This window comes from Ascaphus truei, chromosome 7, assembly GCF_040206685.1.
Source record: "Ascaphus truei isolate aAscTru1 chromosome 7, aAscTru1.hap1, whole genome shotgun sequence".
Classification (NCBI taxonomy): Eukaryota; Metazoa; Chordata; class Amphibia; order Anura; family Ascaphidae; genus Ascaphus; species Ascaphus truei.
The window spans coordinates 18,613,010-18,632,264 of record NC_134489.1 but is presented as its reverse complement, the minus strand read 5'-3'; the positions used below and the strand labels follow the sequence as shown (position 1 = coordinate 18,632,264).

The 19,255-nt window shown below is 48.6% G+C and overlaps 1 protein-coding gene across 3 annotated transcripts; it reads left to right on the top strand.

The window, feature by feature from the left end:
• Window positions 1–4,135: 4,135 nt before the first annotated feature.
• POFUT2 (protein O-fucosyltransferase 2) lies at window positions 4,136–19,006 on the top strand. 3 transcript variants are annotated; one of them, XM_075607148.1, is made up of 9 exons: window positions 4,136–4,359; window positions 6,850–7,100; window positions 8,542–8,686; window positions 9,273–9,383; window positions 12,967–13,033; window positions 14,223–14,342; window positions 15,855–16,035; window positions 16,385–16,508; window positions 17,477–19,006. In XM_075607148.1, exons 1-9 carry the CDS (start codon window positions 4,205–4,207, stop codon window positions 17,628–17,630), a joined length of 1,308 nt encoding a protein of 435 aa, XP_075463263.1. In that variant the 5' UTR covers window positions 4,136–4,204; the 3' UTR covers window positions 17,631–19,006. The 3 variants fall into 3 exon arrangements, with proteins under 3 accessions (XP_075463263.1, XP_075463261.1, XP_075463262.1); XM_075607146.1 differs by having other exon boundaries at window positions 14,223–14,348; window positions 15,822–16,035; XM_075607147.1 differs by having other exon boundaries at window positions 4,138–4,359; window positions 14,223–14,348.
• The last annotated feature ends 249 nt before the right edge of the window (window positions 19,007–19,255 follow it).

Here is a 19,255-nt window from a genome sequence, read left to right as displayed (position 1 = left end):
GGGAGGAGAAGGGGGGAGGGGGGAGAAAGGGTGAAGGGGGGAGGTGGGGGAAAGGGTGAAGGGGGGGAGGTAAGGGTGAAGGGGGGAGGGGGAAAGGGGGTAAAGGTGGGGGACGGGAAAAGGGGGGAAAGGTGGGGGAGGAGGGAAAGGGGGGAAAGAGGGGGGAAGGGGGGAAAGAGGGGTGGAGGGGGGAAGGGGGTGGAGGGGGGGAAGGGGGTGGAGGGGGGAAGAGGGGAGGGGGGGAAGAGGGGAGAGGGGGGGAAGTGGGGATGTGAGGAGGGTAAGGGGGGAGGTGAGGAGGGGAAGGGGGGAGGTGGAGGAGGGGAAGGGGGGAGGTGGAGGAAGGGAAGGGGGGAGGTGGAGGAGGGGAAGGGGGGAGGTGGAGGAGGGGAAGGGGGGAGATGGAGGAGGGGAAGGGGGGAGATGGAGGAGGGGAGGTAGTGGGAAGGTGGGAAGGGGGGGGCGGTGGAAAGGGGGGGAGGTGGTGGGAAGAGGGGGGAGGTGGTGGGAAGGGGGGGAGGTGGTGGGAGGTTGTAAGGGGGAGTGAAGGGAAGGTGAAGGGGGGTGAAGGTGGGGGTGGGGGTGAAGGGGGGGTGGAGGGGAGGTGAAGGGGGGGGGGGGGGGGGTGGAGGGGGGGGGTGGAGGGGAGGTGAAGGGGGGGTGGAGGGGAGGTGAAGGGGGGGTGGAGGGGAGGTGAAGGGGGGGTGGAGGGGAGGTGAAGGGGGGGTGAAGTGGAGGGGATGTGGAAGGGAGGGGAAGTGTAGTGAGGGGTGGTGGAGGGGAGGTGGAAGGGAGGGGAAGTGTAGTGAGGGGTGGGTGAGGGGAGGTGAAGGCCGCTCACTCACCCGTCCGGCAGCTCCCACGTGGATCTGAGGCGGGAGGCAGCGTGTTGTGGCCGCTCCCCCGCTGACTGTAGCGGCGCCGGGGGGGGGGGGGGTGGAGGGGAAGTGAGTGAGGGGAGGTGATCACTCCGCTCCCCCGCTGACTGTAGCGGCGCCGGGGGGGGGGTGTGGAGGGGAAGTGAGTGAGGGGAGGTGATCACTCCGCTCCCCCGCTGACTGTAGCGCCGCCGGGGGGGTGGGGGGGGTGGAGGGGAAGTGAGTGAGGGGAGGTGATCACTCCGCTCCCCCGCTGAGTGTAGCGGCGCCGGGGGGGGGGGGGTGGAGGGGAAGTGAGTGAGGGGAGGTGATCACTCCGCTCCCCCGCTGAGTGTAGCGGCGCCGGGGGGGGGGTGGAGGGGAAGTGAGTGAGGGGAGGTGATCACTCCGCTCCCCCGCTGACTGTAGCGGCGCCGGGGGGGGGGGGGTGGAGGGGAAGTGAGTGAGGGGAGGTGATCACTCCGCTCCCCCGCTGAGTGTAGCGTTGCCGGGGGGGGGGGGGTGGAGGGGAAGTGAGTGAGGGGAGGTGATCACTCCGCTCCCCCGCTGAGTGTAGCGGCGCCGGGGGGGGTGGAGGGAAAGTGAGTGAGGGGAGGTGATCACTCCGCTCCTCCGCTGACTGTAGCGGCGCCGGGGGGGGGGGTGGAGGGGAAGTGAGTGAGGGGAGGTGAAGGGGGGTGAGGGGACGTGAAGACCGCTCACTCACCCGTCCGGCCGCTCACTCACCCATCCGGCAGCTCCCACGTGGAGGGGGGGGGGTGAAAGTGCGGGAAACAGGGAGAGGCGGAGCCTCCGGGACCGGTGGGGAAGAGAGCGGGAGATGTGCTGCTAATGTATGTAACACCGTGTGTGTGTGTGTGTCAGTGTGTGTGTGTGTGTGTCAGTGTGTGTGTGTGTGTGTGTGTGTGCGCGCGTGTGTGTGTGTGTGTGTGTGTGTGTGTGTTTTTTTTGTGGACCTTTGGCCCGTCACTCCGCCTCAGGCCAATGCGAGGTGTGGGGGGCGGGCCAAGGGGGTGGTGTGAGTGTGTGAGGCTAATGAGAGGTGTGCGGGGGCGGGCGGCCCAAGGGACCAATGAGATTGCCGCTAGGGACACCGGACATCCAGGCAGGCAAACATACAGTGCTTTCACTAATATAGTATAAGATATTATGTGATATGTTTTGGGGTTTCTTGAGCTTGCTGTGATTCTGTGTTTATTAACTTTTTCCAGCTGGTCTCAGCTGTTTGGAGGCTAGTGCCCCCCCCCCCCCCAACCCCCTCTCCCTGGGTTTAAGCTCGGCCCGCCCCACTTTCCAAGTTAGCAGGTCTTTTTCATGTTGCTGGGTTTGGACAAATCCAAACTGATCATTCTCCCTCTTAATATAGAGGTAAATGGGAATTTTAATCAGGTAATGTTAGGGCCTGCAAATTTGGTCATGCCTTGATGTGGCTTGCATGCTTCTAATGCTTTGGCCAAAGAATTTAACTAAATTACCCTTTTTCAAGAGAATATATAAGTATTTCACTGTGTATTTTTGTCATATTGGATGTAGCTTTGGGCTTCTCTGTCTTTTGTTGTACACTTTTATAAACAATAAGAAGTACCATGGCTTACAAAAAGTATTAAATAGTCCCCTGAAAAATATAAAACTACCTACCTACGTAAAAATAAGTAAACATCACTGATCTCTCTCTCTCATCTTCTCTCTTTCTCCCCCCTATTCCCTCTCTCTCGCCTCCTCGTCCACCTCTCTCTCCCCCATCCCTTCTCTATCCCCCATCCAACTCTCCCACTCTCTCTACCCCACCCCTCTCTCCCATCCCCTCTCTCTCTTACCAATCTGGCGGGTGATTGGGGTGATCACATGGGGGTGATTGGGGTGGCGCAGCGATCGGGTGGGTGATTGGGGCCGTGGGGCCATCTGGCAGGTGATTGAGGTAGTGGGGCAATTGGGTGGATGATTGGAACTCACCTCATGCTTGCTCTCTGCAGGGCTCCCACACAGCGATACGTGGTCTGTACACCTGCAACTTGCAGAGCACCCAAAGTGGGCCGGATGACGATGTTTCATGGACCGCATGCTGCCCCACGTGCTGTGACTTTGGCAGGCCTGGCTTAGTGTCGAATTCAGCAGGGAGACCATCACTTGAAGGATGTAGGTTCACATCGAAGTCTCTCATGACTCATAACTTCCACCTTCCCCTGCTACACGTCGCCGTCTCTATCTCGCAGCTCCGTTAGGGTGGAGTGAATTTTCCTGAAGGGGTTGCATTTCTCACCCACCTCTAGGACACAATGGTGAAAGCTGTGACCCGCTTGAGACATACACACACCTCTATGCTGTTTCCTCCTCTCCTTGGCCCCACTCACAGACTCCTGACACCTCCTCCTGATTGGCTGCATTACCCAGCAGCAGCCAATCAGGATGGAGGAAGCTGCCAAGTCAGCTAGCAGCAGCCCTGCTCGGGGAAATACACCCTCTCCCCCATCCAAGCCAGTCAGGTCACTATGTCCAGAGAGGTAATAGCGGACAAATACATGTCCTGTATTATCTCTAATTATTTACTGGACAGAGTGACCAAATACAGGACAGTCCGGTTCAATACTGGACAGCCGGCAACCCTACCCACCTCCAGATTGCTGAAAATTCCTTTTCAGGCCCCTCAGGGTCTCCTCTATGTCCACACTCATGTCCCATCTGCTGTGTTGGAGATAGTGCAGCGGCTGCAGCCCCCCCAAACTCCCCCTTCCTCTAACACTCCTGAAGGAAACAGCGGATCTTCATAATGGTCCATTTTCTCCTTCCACGCTGTCCTCAGTTCCTACAAAATCTTTGGGTCTCATCAGCGTGAGAGGGGTTACGGTTGTGTTGCATTGTGGAGCGGGCAGTGGCCACACAGCACGTACACAAAGTTATGGTGTGTAAGAAAGTGACCAAATGCCTCCATCATACTGTGTACAGCAAAGATGTGACATTTCGCAAGTACTTAACAGTCAGAATCATTATTACAAATAGTATTAGCAGAAATATTATTATTATTGTTGTTATTATAATGACATAGAAGAATAATGACATTAAAATGCCCTTCTTTGCTTGGTTCACACATATTTCTCACCATTGTTCTATAGACTTTTGACCAGTGATTGCAAAGCAACATGTGTGAACCACGTGGTACCCGGACGTGGCAGCAGCAGCAGCAGCAGCAGCAGCGGCCGGTCTCCATGGTAACAGAATACCGAGGCCTGGAAGGCGGAAGTGGGAGCAGATGGCGGTCTCCATGGTAACGAGATGCCGAGGCCTGGAAGGCGGAAGTGCGCCCCTCTCCCCTGGCTCTCGCCGAGGACATGGCTGCCGGTTCTACCCGGGCCTCCCTCCTCCCTTGGCTTTACCTCGCAGCCCTACTCGTGTCCTCGGTCCCGTCCCGCGGCGACCAGGGGGAGTTCAGTCCCGGACACTCTGCAGCCTCCCTGCCGGCCGGGGCCGCCGCAGCCGAGCGGAGGTATAAGGGAAGCCTGGGGACGTGGCAGCTTTGTAGGGCCTCTCCTGTGCTCTGATCCCATCCATACCCTAATTTATCCTCTCCTGTGCTCTGATCCCATCCATACCCTAACTTATCCTCTCCTGTGCTCCGATCCCATCCAGACCCTAACTTATCCTCTCCTGTGCTCTGATCCCATCCATACCCTAACTTATCCTCTCCTGTGCTCCGATCCCATCCATACCCTAACTTATCCTCTCCTGTGCTCTGATCCCATCCATACCCTAACTTATCCTCTCCTGTGCTCTGATCCCATCCATATCCTAACTTATTCTCTCCTGTGCTCTGATCCCATCCATACCCTAACTTATCCTCTCCTGTGCTCCGATCCCATCCATACCCTAACTTATCCTCTCCTGTGCTCTGATCCCATCCATATCCTAACTTATCCTCTCCTGTGCTCCGATCCCATCCATATCCTAACTTATCCTCTCCTGTGCTCCGATCCCATCCATACCCTCACTTATCCTCTCCTGTGCTCCGATCCCATCCATACCCTAACTTATCCTCTCCTGTGCTCCGATCCCTTCCATACCCTAACTTATCCTCTCCTGTGCTCCGATCCCATCCATACCCTAACTTATCCTCTCCTGTGCTCTGATCCCATCCATACCCTAACTTATCCTCTCCTGTGCTCCGATCCCATCCATATCCTAACTTATCCTCTCCTGTGCTCCGATCCCATCCATATCCTAACTTATCCTCTCCTGTGCTCCGATCCCATCCATACCCTAACTTATCCTCTCCTGTGCTCTGATCCCATCCATACCCGAACTTATCCTCTCCTGTGCTCCGATCCCATCCATATCCTAACTTATCCTCTCCTGTGCTCCGATCCCATCCATACCCTAACTTATCCTCTCCTGTGCTCTGATCCCATCCATACCCGAACTTATCCTCTCCTGTGCTCCGATCCCATCCATATCCTAACTTATCCTCTCCTGTGCTCCGATCCCATCCATACCCTAACTTAACTTATCCTCTCCGGTGCTCCGATCCCATCCATACCCTAACATCCTCTTCTGTGCTCTGATCCCATCCATACCCGAACTTATCCTCTCCTGTGCCCCGATCCCATCCATATCCTAACTTATCCTCTCCTGTGCTCCGATCCCATCCATACCCTAACTTATCCTCTCCTGTGCTCTGATCCCTTCCATACCCTAACTTATCCTCTCCTGTGCTCTGATCCCATCCATACCCTAACTTATCCTCTCCTGTGCTCCGATCCCATCCATACCCTAACTTATCCTCTCCTGTGCTCCAATCCCATCCATATCCTAAACTTATTCTCTCCTGTGCTCTGATCCCGTCCATACCCGAACTTATCCTCTCCTGTGCTCCGATCCCATCCATATCCTAACTTATTCTCTCCTGTGCTCTGATCCCATCCATACCCTAACTTATCCTCTCCTCTGCTCTGATCCCATCCATATCCTAACTTATCCTCTCCTGTGCTCCGATCCCATCCAGACCCGAACTTATCCTCTCCTGTGCTCTGATCCGATCCATATCCTAACTTATCCTCTCCTGTGCTCTGATCCCACCCATATCCTAACTTATCCTCTCCTGTGCTCTGATCCCATCCATACCCTAACTTATCCTCTCCTGTGCTCCGATCCCATCCAGACCCGAACTTATCCTCTCCTGTGCTCTGATCCCTTCCATATCCTAACTTATCCTCTCCTGTGCTCTGATCCCATCCATACCCTAACTTATCCTCTCCGGGCAGACACCCTGTGTGTTCTTACTCTAAATACCCCTTTTACCCTGATTACCCTTTTAGACATTACCCAACCTGCCATTATTATCCCCTCATACATTAATTACACCAACCTGCACTAATTACCTATTTATACATTAATTACTACAACCTTTACTTATTTCCCTGTTATACATTCATTTCCCCATTCAGCACTAATTACCTTTCATATTTTAGCTACCCCCCCCCCCCCCCATATTGTCCTTTTTACCTATTTATGTCCCACCCTGTCTTAACTACCCACCATCATATTGGATCCTGCTTAATGCCCCACTTTCCAGTTCAAACTATTTCACCATGTCATAAATATCCCTTTTTTATCTCATGACCACTCCATTCTTATTCCCTAAGTACAGCACTTCAATAGTCCCCACTTCCTGTCGTTCCTACAATATCCTTCATGCAGGACCCCTGTCCCATACATTCTACCCTGTTCACATTACCATCCTTACTTTGATTTGAGAACCTGTCCTCTCATTCCCTGCCCCTCGAGCCTTCCTGTCTCTGTCACTTATACCTCTCCCCCTGTCCATCACGACTTGTCCACATTTTTCCTACATCTCTCCTATTCAGTGTGCAAACTTGACTCCAGTATACTGTACATAACGTGTGTATATGTATGTGTGTGTATGTGTATATATATATATATATATATATATATATATATATTTGTCTCGTTCTCCTTCAAGGTACTTGCTGTATGATGTGAATCCCCCAGAGGGGTTTAATCTGCGCAGGGATGTTTACATTCGGATCGCCTCCCTTCTCCAGACCCTGCTGAAGAGTTCAGACTGGGTGCTGGTTCTGCCCCCCTGGGGCCGGCTTTATCACTGGCAGAGTCCTGACATCCACCAGGTCCGGATCCCCTGGGCCGAATTCTTTGACCTCGAAAGCCTTAACCAAAATATCCCGGTCATTGAGTATGAAGACTTCCTGGCAGGTAAACCACATCAACACTAACAGTCTAAGTATAACCTTTATTTCATATAGCACCTTCGCAACCCAAAAAATGTACAGTTACGGCTCTCAGGTATTCGTACATCCACCTCTGGGGTGAAATCAATGTACATTCTGTATGCCAGGACTCACTACCCTAATATATATATAAATATATATATATATATATATATATATATATATATATATATATCTGAAAGTAGCCCTGCGTTGCTTGGGAATTCTACGAAACCAAAAAATAATGGAATTTATAAATGGATAATTATTTTTTTATTTCTTAATGCAAAATGCCCTGGCTAAAACAACAACAAGAGCTCCACCAATAATAGTTTCATTGCGTCTGAATTGCCTGAGTTGTTCGTTCGAGAGCCTCTAATGCTGCCTGTTTGTGAAACTACGATCTCGCACTTTTGAACGTTGGTTGCTCCTGTATTTTTGCTAAAATTGCAAATTGGATTTTCAGAGTGACCAAGATTAAGTGATTGCTTGAGGGTTGTGTGATGGTATCATGTCATATGTGACGTTATCAGTTGTGTCATTGCTGATGTCATTTGCGAATTGTATCCAAACATAGACACAAACCTGCTCCTTGATCTCAGGAACCATCATGCAAAATTTGGTTACGCTATCAAAAGAGGTGTTCAAATGATTAGCGAACAGACAAACAACTTTCCAAAATATATAGTGTGTGTGTGTGTATACACACATATATATTAGTGTAGGAGAAAAAACGTGCTTAATGTACGCAGGGGGAGGAGGACAATACAACGATGACTGGTGTGTGTGTAGAAAAATATTTAATGACCTGGGGTTACCATGAAAGATTACACATATAATACCACTGAATATCACTCAGTCCAATAAATGGATAAAAGTGTAGGTATTAGCTGGAAGCATGTTGAGGGCCAGCAAAGCGTTGCAGCTCGTGTAAGTGTTCTTGTGTTCACTCTGTAACAGTGCCTGGGAGATACGAGCGCAAAACGCTTCTACTCAGCAATGAAAGAGATTTATTCACCTGCAATTAAAACGAGTTAAACATTGCCCATTCACAATCTTCTTCATTATCAAGAGGCAGGTAAAGGAATAAAGGTCCTTTCAACCTAATCCAAAAGCGATCTGGAAACAGAATGACCGTGGTAGGCAACTTTTCAGCTCTCACATGCCTTCCGCTGTAGGAGGGTGTGTCTATCTATCTCCTTCTTGCCTCTCTTCCAACAGTGATCAGTGACCTCAATTCACATCACAAAGTCGGGTAAACTGCATTTACAAGCTCATGGTTGATATAGTAAAAGTTTCAATCCTATACTGTATGTGCTGAGAATCCTTCAAACTACTGGATGTGCATTTTGTCCGCACAACGGCAGGAGCTAATGAGAAGTGCATTGGTTCACCATCCAATTCCTTTGACTCTATTCCATTTCCAGAATCCGGAGGACCCTTCATAGAGCAGGTGTACGTCCTGCAAGGCTATGCGGAGGGATGGAAAGCGGGCACCTGGGAGGAGAAGGTAGACCAGAGGCCATGCATTGAGCAGCTCATGTATTCAGAAGACAAACATGGATACTATAGGTAGCATTTGACCACATAACAAATCTCAGTTTATCAATGTAACCTTTAAACAAACTATAAATCACAACTGAACCTGCATCGGGCTACGTGCAGTTTACTTTCGTTCACTGATGTTCATGTAGCCTTGCGAGTCCTCAAAGCTTCTTTAATGAATTAGTTGTCACTTTATGGTTAATAAGATGTACTGTGGCTATCCTGTTCTGTAAAGAACATTGAACTCATTCGTTGACAGGGAGGTGTGCAGGCTAAATGCAGTCTTCTGTTGAGTAAATCAGAGGGGAGGGGAACGAGTGACGTGGCTATACAAAAATAAGCTCCCTGCAAAGATTTGTGTAAATGTCTCAGTACAGAAAGACAGTGTTAAACGGGAGCTGGGATTATCTGTGAGTTCAAATATTGGGGAAATGTGCTAACCCCTCAGGGACCTGGTATGAGGCAAATGGCCAACATGGTTCTAAAGCTGTGCACACAAAACAGATTTCCGGTGGTGATCTTTGGTGACAATACTCTGTGTTGGTATAAATGAGCTCTTAACACTTCCAGGAAGATGAAACACTAAACTGTGACTTTCTGCTGCTGTTTTTAGGGGTTGGTTTTGGGGCTACGAGGAAACCAGAGGATTAAACGTCAGCTGCCTGTCGGTGCAGGGGTCGGCATCTATCATTTCCCCGGTCCTACTGAAAAACACCACAGCAAGGTGAGAAAGTCAGACACACACAGAAATATATTTATACAAATGTGTTACCAGGAAGTAATACACTGAGAGTTACTTCTCGTTTTCACGTATGTCCTGGGCACAGAGTTAGGCTCTGGTCCCGCTGCGTCCGGCGGCACGCGCGGCCACGTTCCTCACCAGCAGGAATATCCTTCTGAGCCGGTCCCAGTCCCCCCTCGCTGCACTGCTCACTATGCGCTGTGACGCGGCAGCCGCCAGGGGATGCAAGAAAATTGTGATCCCGAGCGGTGACGCGTCACGTGGTACGCTGATGAGCCTATCAGTGGCGGGGGCGGGAGCTGTCAGACAGCTTCCTCCTACTGTGTGTGTGTGTGTGTGTGCGTGTGTGTATCAGTGTGTGTGAGGAGGGCAATTGTGGGGGGAGGGAGCGGGAGCTGCTTACCTTCCAGCAGCCCGCAGCAGCTCCCTCGTGCAGCCTGGGAGACCGAGACCGAGCCCGTGGAGGGAGTGGGGGGTGGGGGGGGGGGAGTAGCGGGTCCCTCTGCTCAAACCACGCCCCCCTGTTCAAACCACGCCCCCCCGCTCAAACCACGGCCGCTGCTCCTGCTCCCTACAGACCGCAGATAGCGGTCTGTGCCTCTCAGCGCCCTGCCTGCATGCAGTGCGGGCGCGCTGACTGAGGGAGCGGGGCCGTAGCCTTATTGTTGGCATGACCATATTTTCACGGGGACATATTTCGAACGGCGAGGCTGACCATGCATGCGCACGAGCGGCTGCCAATCAGCGCTTGTCAGCCGCTCATGTACATGCGCGATTGTTGCTTGACGGCCACTCATGCGCGATCGGTGCTTGACAGCCACTTTTACGCATGCGCGTCCAGCAAGTGCCGGAAAAAGAAAACAGGATTTATTTTTTAAAAGTCGGGACTAAGTACAGAAAAAATGAAACATCTAGTCACCCTAGTTATGGTGACAGTACATGGTTATGTTATATAACCAGAGGTTATACCTTATCTGTACAGACATTTAATGGACCGTTAGAGATATGATTATGGGTGTATGGAACATTATTCTCCACGTTGGGCTTCAGTAGAAGGTGGCAACCCTGGGTAGGATAGGCCTGCAATATATTATGTGAGAACAGGTGGGATAGGCCTGCAATATATTATGTGAGAACAGGTGGGATAGGCCTGCAATATATTATGTGAGAACAGGTGGGATAGGCCTGCAATATATTATGTGAGAACAGGTGGGATAGGCCTGCAATGTGCTGCGTTAGAACAGGTGGGATAGGCCTGCAATGTATTGCGTTAGAACAGGTGGGATAGGCCTGCAATGTATTGCGTTAGAACAGGTGGGATAGGCCTGCAATGTGCTGTGTTAGTACAGGTGGGATAGGCCTGCAATGTGCTGCGTTAGAACAGGTGGGATAGGCCTGCAATGTGCTGCGTTAGAACAGGTGGGATAGGCCTGCAATGTGCTGCGTTAGAACAGGTGGGATAGGCCTGCAATGTATTGCGTTAGAACAGGTGGGATAGGCCTGCAATGTATTGCGTTAGAACAGGTGGGATAGGCCTGCAATATGCTGTGTTAGAACAGGTGGGATAGGCCTGCAATATGCTGTGTTAGAACAGGTGGGATAGGCCTGCAATGTATTGCGTTAGAACAGGTGGGATAGGCCTGCAATGTATTGCGTTAGAACAGGTTGGATAGGCCTGCAATGTATTGCGTTAGAACAGGTGGGATAGGCCTGCAATGTATTGCGTTAGAACAGGTGGGATAGGCCTGCAATGTATTGCGTTAGAACAGGTGGGATAGGCCTGCAATGTATTGCGTTAGAACAGGTGGGATAGGCCTGCAATATGCTGTGTTAGAACAGGTGGGATAGGCCTGCAATGTGCTGTGTTAGTACAGGTGGGATAGGCCTGCAATGTATTGCGTTAGAACAGGTGGGATAGGCCTGCAATATGCTGTGTTAGAACAGGTGGGATAGGCCTGCAATATGCTGTGTTAGAACAGGTGGGATAGGCCTGCAATGTATTGCGTTAGAACAGGTGGGATAGGCCTGCAATGTATTGCGTTAGAACAGGTGGGATAGGCCTGCAATGTGCTGTGTTAGTACAGGTGGGATAGGCCTGCAATGTATTGCGTTAGAACAGGTGGGATAGGCCTGCAATGTATTGCGTTAGAACAGGTGGGATAGGCCTGCAATGTATTGCGTTAGAACAGGTTGGATAGGCCTGCAATGTATTGCGTTAGAACAGGTGGGATAGGCCTGCAATGTATTGCGTTAGAACAGGTGGGATAGGCCTGCAATATGCTGTGTTAGAACAGGTGGGATAGGCCTGCAATGTGCTGTGTTAGTACAGGTGGGATAGGCCTGCAATATGCTGTGTTAGAACAGGTGGGATAGGCCTGCAATGTGCTGCGTTAGAACAGGTGGGATAGGCCTGCAATGTGCTGCGTTAGAACAGGTGGGATAGGCCTGCAATATGCTGTGTTAGAACAGGTGGGATAGGCCTGCAATGTGCTGTGTTAGAACAGGTGGGATAGGCCTGCAATGTATTGTGTTAGTACAGGTGGGATAGGCCTGCAATGTATTGCGTTAGAACAGGTGGGATAGGCCTGCAATGTGCTGCGTTAGAACAGGTGGGATAGGCCTGCAATGTGCTGCGTTAGAACAGGTGGGATAGGCCTGCAATGTATTGTGTTAGAACAGGTGGGATAGGCCTGCAATGTGCTGTGTTTGAAGAGGCTCACACATTCAAACTCCAGAGAATCCCTTGGCACAAACCTGGTAAATAATTAATATTTTGTGTTTGGCTTGAACTATAAACACGTTGTTTTTATTCCTGCATCTGCCACTTATATTGTGTATGATCATCAGCGGCGCCATTATTTTCAACATGTAGTAGAGTAATTGCTTTAACTTTGTGCTGATCTCTCCTTTTGGAGGTTAGCATAATAAAATAAAAATAAAAATATATATAGCAATTTTAAAGGCACTCCCCATTGGTATGTAATGTAATTTTATATATATATACCGAAGTATCACACAACATAGCTAGCTTCAAAAGTAAAAGTGGGTTCCTAAAACCGCACATATACATATACACATATATATATATATATATATATATATATATATCGGTTTTAGGAACCCACTTTTATTATATATATATATATATATATATATATATATATATATATATATATATAATAAAAGTGGGTTCCTAAAACCGATATATATATATATATATATATATATGTGTGTGTATATGTATATGTGCGGTTTTAGGAACCCACTTTTACTTATGAAGCTAGCTATGTTGTGTGATACTTCGGTTTATGTACACCATACAACCAGGAATATGCTCCCAAAAATAAATACACGATTCCATCTGAAGTACCTCATTGTTATTCTCTTTGTCCTAGAAAGTTGCTATAAATCTGCAATATATCATTTGGATCATTGAACAGGCTCATGTTATTCCTGTGAAGGCCGCTACGTGATTCGGTGCCTCCGTGGCCCGTCTTTGCAGCTGCGCATGGCAGACGCCTCTCACCAGCCGTGGCATGACTAGTATTTATTCTGCTTCTTTTAGGTCGATAATGATAGACAGAGCTGAAAACCTGCTTCACGATCATTACGGAGGCAAAGATTACTGGGACGTGAGTATAGGGGCAGGTCACGTCGCTGGTCGCTAAGCAGGAGCCTGCGAATGGCAGCCCAAGTGCAGTGACTATCAGGCCAAGCTGACTTTCCCCCTCCCACTGATGTCAAACGACAATGATTTAAAGCTGCAGTTCAAGAAAAAAAACATTTTTTTCCCCATTCAATCTGTGCATCAATACAATCTGCACACTGACAAGGGATTAGCTAAATTGCTGATCGATCCGTTCTCCTGTAATCGATCGCTGAAGATTCGGCTGGGGGTTCACTAAATGCATCCTGGGTCCTCTTCTGCTGCACTGACAGCCAACGTTCTGTTAGGAAGATCATGTGACCAGGCAGGCACTCGATTCAATTGGTTCACTGCTAGAGAGGGCAGGGCTCAAAAAGGTGATGCTGTTTCAGGAGGGGAAGAGGATGTGACTTTGGAAATGGTTGCTATAGGAACAAAAAATGCTTGTTAAATTAGAATACATTAAAAATGTCTTTAAAATTGATTTTTTTTTTTTTTTAAATGCTACAAGTATTTTCTCAAAGTACAGATAGAAAAAATAGGCTAAAGCGCTCCAATGCCAGGTATAATAGAATAAAGCAAGCCAAACCACTAATCCAAGGTATAAGGAATGAGTGATGATATTAGTACTTAATATCCAATAGTATGGGTACTATCCTCCTGAAGACAGGTGGTAGATGGTACATGCCCACCCACCATCAGTCTCATTGGCAGGTTCCCCTGAACATAAACAATACTCACAAATCCTAGGAGTGGCAGGCAGGCTGTGCAGCTTCCAATATGTAGTTAACAGGAGTAAATGGAGGGCAAAGAGCACAAGCAAAAACGGAGCAGGAAGGACCCAGAATCAAAAATAAATTAAAAGGGCACTTTAATGTGACAAGAGACCCATCCAACGCGTTTCGAACGTCACAGCGTTCTTTTTCAAAGTACAGAACTGATGTATTAAGAAAAACACACACGTAGGATATTACTTGAACTGCAGCTTTAACAAGTGAATCTGAAAAGGTTAGCAGAAATAGTGACAATGTTAGGTTAGCTCAGAGACCTGCCCATTGCTTCTACTTTTTAAAGAGACTTGGACCTCCGGTGTGGGTGCCCCAATTCAAATGAAAGTGTGACTGCAGGTGTATGAGGATAGGGCAGCCTGACGCTGCCTTGTTCCCCGAGTGCAGATACGACGCAGCATGGTGTTTGCTCAGCACCTGCGGGTGGTGGGGGATGAATTCCGTGCCAGCTTCCTCCAGTCCAGTGATGCAGCGGATAAGACCAGGTTCCAGGAGGACTGGACAAAGGTGAAGGTAACGCACATTTACACCTATCTCTGGGGGTATAGTCACACTGTACTTAACATTGGGATCGGTCCTGTTTCTGCCGTGGACACCTTGTGGGGGCTACATATATGGATGTGAAAGCGGGAGCTCTTGGGAATACCCTATCACTGCTGGTGGAGCCAGCAACACTTTGCAGAGGCTTTGCGGGGCCCAAGGCAACACGCTGACAGTGGGGGCCACATGTAAAAAGTTAAGGGGACTTACTTTGACTAGGGGCCCTCCGGCAGCATATGCAATCCCGTTGTCATAGCAACACACTGTCATGATGTCGCGGCGTCATTTGACGTCAGTCCCCATGGCAACGTGACGCTACAGGAGACAGCTGACCAGAAAAGGTAACACCCCTCTCAAAAGAACACACACCTACCTCTCTCTGCTGATCTGAGGGCCACACGTTTCCTCCTCCTCCCATCTCTTGTCTGCGCCGGGATCCAAATTCCACCCATCCGCAGGGGGGGGACGGGGGGGGGACGTGCTTCCTTCAGCTCCCCCCTCCGCTCGGGTGGACGTTGGATCCCGAAGGCGTGGGGCCCAAGTCATCTGCCTCGCTTGCCCTAAGGCCAGCCCTGTTTAAATAGATCCTCTGACCACCATGCGCTTTAGATGCTGCCAAGGGAGTCAAATCGCTGCTACATCCCAATCTCGCTGCACCAAGGAAATGTGCTTTCATTTTGCATTGGTGAACAGATTATACTTGTGTGCTCTGGAAAAGCAAGCGGAGCTAGGGAGCAAATTGGGACCTTTAGTCACTGCCGTTTCGCACGACCAAATGACCACCGGCGTTTGGCCACAGCTGATCCACCTCTGGAACCTCCGCCTCCGGCCGCTTCTAGGAGAAAGTAAGTTTTAGTGTTTAGAATATGGGGCTAGTTGTAAGGGTTTTAGGATATGTGTTAAGCTTCAGCACTTACCTTAGCGGCGAAGCAGCCGGCGATGGCAGGACCTGGCGGCGGGGTGAGTTGCGGTGAAGCACTGGCGGTCATTTGGTCGTGTCGAAACGTCCGTGGCCAAATGTCCTAGACTGGCTAGACGGAGGATACCGGATTTATTTTATAACTTGTTTGCATGTATTATCCAGCATATTTTAGGGCTGGCATTAACCTATTCTGCGTCAAACGGAAGTTTATTCACAAGGTTCTTCACCTTGCCGCTTGCTAAAGGCAAAGAAACCTTTCCTGAGTATGTGATTTACTGCAGGTCTCCTGCCTTGTGTAAATCCTGAGCACACCTCCGTCTCTCTGTGCCCCGGGATTACCCACCTGGATAATAATATTAACAGCATTCCAGCTGTAACAATGTTTCTCCTCGGTGGGGATCCCCATGCAGAGCACACTGTGCAGTGAGGATTCCACCCCCAGGGTGGCTGCATGCACACATATAAAGTGTAAATGGAATGATGAGAAGCGCTTTATGACTTGGTAGCAATGCTATGTATTGCAGGGAAGGTTCTCACATAGATTTGTACTTCACCAGGGGAAGCCAGGCACAGCTTTAGGGGGAGCGTACCTCGGGGTGCACCTACGGAGGAAAGATTTTATTTGGGGACACAGGGAGGATGTGCCCAGCCTGCAGGGGGCGGCAGAGGAAATCCACAGTCTCCTGGAGAAGCTAAAACTCAACAGAGTCTTTGTTGCAACAGACGCTGACCGACAAGGTAGGTGCACCACCATGGACACATGCAGTGATCATTGTCAGACCCTAAAACCCTGGCAGCCCGCTTTCCTGGTCCCATTCGTGTTCCCCGCCCTTTGTTGGTCTTCCTCTTCGTTCCCCTATATGTTTTCGGTAGGTCCCGGTTGTAGGACTGGGGTGGGTGTCCTCCCTAAGTTCCAACACGCGCTCTAGTACTGCGTTTCTTCGTGAGTAGCGCGTTGGGATATAAATAGTGTGCTTCCCTGGGATGTGGAGTGCCAGTGCGTTTGTATTTACACCAGCGTGCATGTAATGCATGGTGATGGGGCTGTATTGGAATTTGTGGTGGTTGTTCTTTTTTCATTTCCCAGATCTCGAAGAGCTGAGGAAGCTGATCCCTGAAATGGTGCGATTTGATCCCACCTGGGAAGAGCTGGAGCTGTACAAGGATGGAGGAGTGGCCATCATAGACCAGTGGATCTGTGCCCACGCCAGGTGACGCTGCTCTTATCCGCCCTGCTCACAATCTCTCTGCTCCCAGTGCTGACTCTGCAGCTGTTCAGAAGATGGATCATTGCTGCGTTCCAGACTCTGAGCATCATTATTCTTATAGATACTGGATGGTCACAAACCACATGCCCACATGTTCACTAACATCTTAAATGCCAGGGGGTTCTGCAAACCCAACGCTCATCTATAGTTCATCGTAATTAATATTAGAGAAGTGAAACATTGGGTTGAGAAGGTCGTTGTGAGCTGTATTTCTAACGATGGATTTAAAGTGCAGTTGCTTGCCCAGCTGGCAGAGGGCATTCATTCAATAACTGTCTTTTGTGCATCTGAGCCTTTATGGCAGGCAATAGGTATTTCAGGGTAATCAAGTTTGAGATGCTTAGGGGCTCTTTCTATATAATAATAATAACTTTATTTAATTGAGCACTTTTCAGACACATACTGTATATCAGTCAAACCATCCGATCGGGCAAAGTTCTCATGGGAATTTTGTCTGAAAACAGGCACATTGGCTACTTCGGGGGGATGTAAAATAAGCATCTTAGTCCTGTTTATCTACAAAAATAATTATCAGGCTTCTAATTCTTCACTTGGGTGTATATTTTGTGTTGAGTTTTTTTGTTTTTCTTAGCCCCAACCTTTTAAACAGGGCTTTAAAGAAGAGAAACGATACTAGAGAGGGATCAATAACGCTGCAAGAGCACAGATCATAATCGTAAAAGTGAACATTTGGGAAAGGGAATACTGTGCGAAAGGGTTTACAAACCAAGAACAAACATGATGGCAAGATCGTTTCGGTGCTCTTCCAGCGGCCTGCTATTCTGTGGCATACAGTACCAGACATCGATCTCCGTGTCCCTCTGGCCTGGGAGGAGTTCAAGTCAAATCTCCATGAAGTGCGTTTTCTTTTCAGCAGGGCCTTCCCTAACCTGCCCGTCCTTTTCCCGCAGGCATTTCATCGGCACCTCCGTCTCCACGTTCTCCTTCCGAATTCACGAGGAGAGAGAGATTCTGGGCTTTGATCCGAAGACCACCTACAACAGATTCTGCGGGGACACAGAGAAGAACTGCGAGCAGCCCACCCACTGGAAGATTGTGTATTGAATAGGAACGACAAGTCGCCGGCCTTACTTGCAATGACACCACCCAGATCGGGCCAAGTTTTGGTACTTTTAAGAGTGGCTGCAGCTTCTAAGGGAACTTATTTTAGCTGCTGTCTAGCAATGCAGTGCTGGCTCCTACAGCAGTGAATAGAGATACAGGTGGAACAACTTAAATGCCACTGCCACAGGTTGATCAAATGGATGAGGTATGTAAAGTGCGTTTATGGGAGATATAAATCAAGCTGAACTTGTTATCACCACGTGGAACATCAATTAGTTGCTGTCCTGTCCGTTAGCAGTAAAGACACTTATTTATCACACATTAGCCGCCAGTCTCTTAAGTAGATTACACCAGCTCCTGACTGGCTTGTTATAGGCACACAAATATAAATGAAGATCAAAGACGAGAAGAACGGAAGTCTTGATACATACATTTTAAAATGATGTGCAGTCAAATAACTTCTACTGTATCCGTTCCTCCATATGGTTTGTGACGCAAGGAAAGCAGACGGGGAGAAAAGCATCTTGATTCTTTTGCAATAAGAGGTGCACTTTCCAAGTGACTTTTGAACAATAGTTTGACGTTTGAAATAGAACATATGCCTCTTCCAATGGTAACTTTGCAATTGTCTGTCACAGTCGTTGTCCTTGGAGGTAAAAGCCAGCACAGCTTAGAGAAATATAACGTTAAATTTAAATATATAATTATAGATATTAGGGCCAAAGACAGTATTTTTACTTTGTAACCCAACCTATTTATCTCTATATGTATATAAATATACGGAGAGATTTTTTCCTCTTTTGTATATCTCTATCTTGAATGCCCATTCTAAAGGTTCCCGGGCCGTATCTCAGCCACGTCAGTATTCAGGAGCACTGTCGCTTATATTTCGGATGGTGCCTGTCGTTCTGTATGAGCTGAAACAGGCCCGGGACAGTGAGACCCTGCTCCCCGTAAACATTTTAAACACGGGTAAAAACAGAACAAGCTTTTCGCATGCAGAGCATTGGTGGTGTCTCCTGCAAAGCGCACCACACCAGCGCCTCTGCGAAAAGACCCCTACTGCCCCACCAGAATAAACAGTTATATTTATTCTATCTTTTCCATTTTAAATGTGAATACCACTGAACAATACAATCTTTAAAAAAAAAAAAACATTCTACCTGTGATCTACATCATAATTTTTTTGATAGGGGTCATTCTTCCACTGCCTGGAGATTGGTGTGTCTGAAGGGGAAAGGGAAGGGGCGTGTAATATTTTTCACAGTAGGGTGACTGGTTCCAGCCACTGGGCTGTTTTTCTGTGTTTATATATACCTCAATTCAGTGTTTTTTTTAAATTTTTATTTAAGAACCAATAAAAGTGCATTATATTATTTAGAGCCTTTTATGTGATCTATGATAAACGAACAGTGATCTTCCTTGTCAGGTTTTATAATCCCGAATGTCAAAAATTCTTCCCCACTACGCAAACATCAACCCCCTGGGTTATTTTAATTTTTTTATTCAACTTCGTGTTTTATTCAGTTTTCAGACATACAGCAGGTATAAAGCATAATATAACATGGGTCAACTTCTTTGCTGTATTTATGTGTGTATGTATTAAATGTGGTGGAGTTTAGCAA

Coding starts and splice junctions, on each gene's coding strand:
- POFUT2 (XM_075607146.1), top strand. CDS start 4,205: ATGGCTGCCGGTTCTACCCGGGCCTCCCTCCTCCCTTGGCTTTACCTC. Junction 9,384..12,966: donor CTGAAAAACACCACAGCAAG/GTGAGAAAGTCA, acceptor TGCTTCTTTTAG/GTCGATAATGATAGACAGAG. Junction 14,349..15,821: donor AGGACTGGACAAAGGTGAAG/GTAACGCACATT, acceptor TATGTATTGCAG/GGAAGGTTCTCACATAGATT.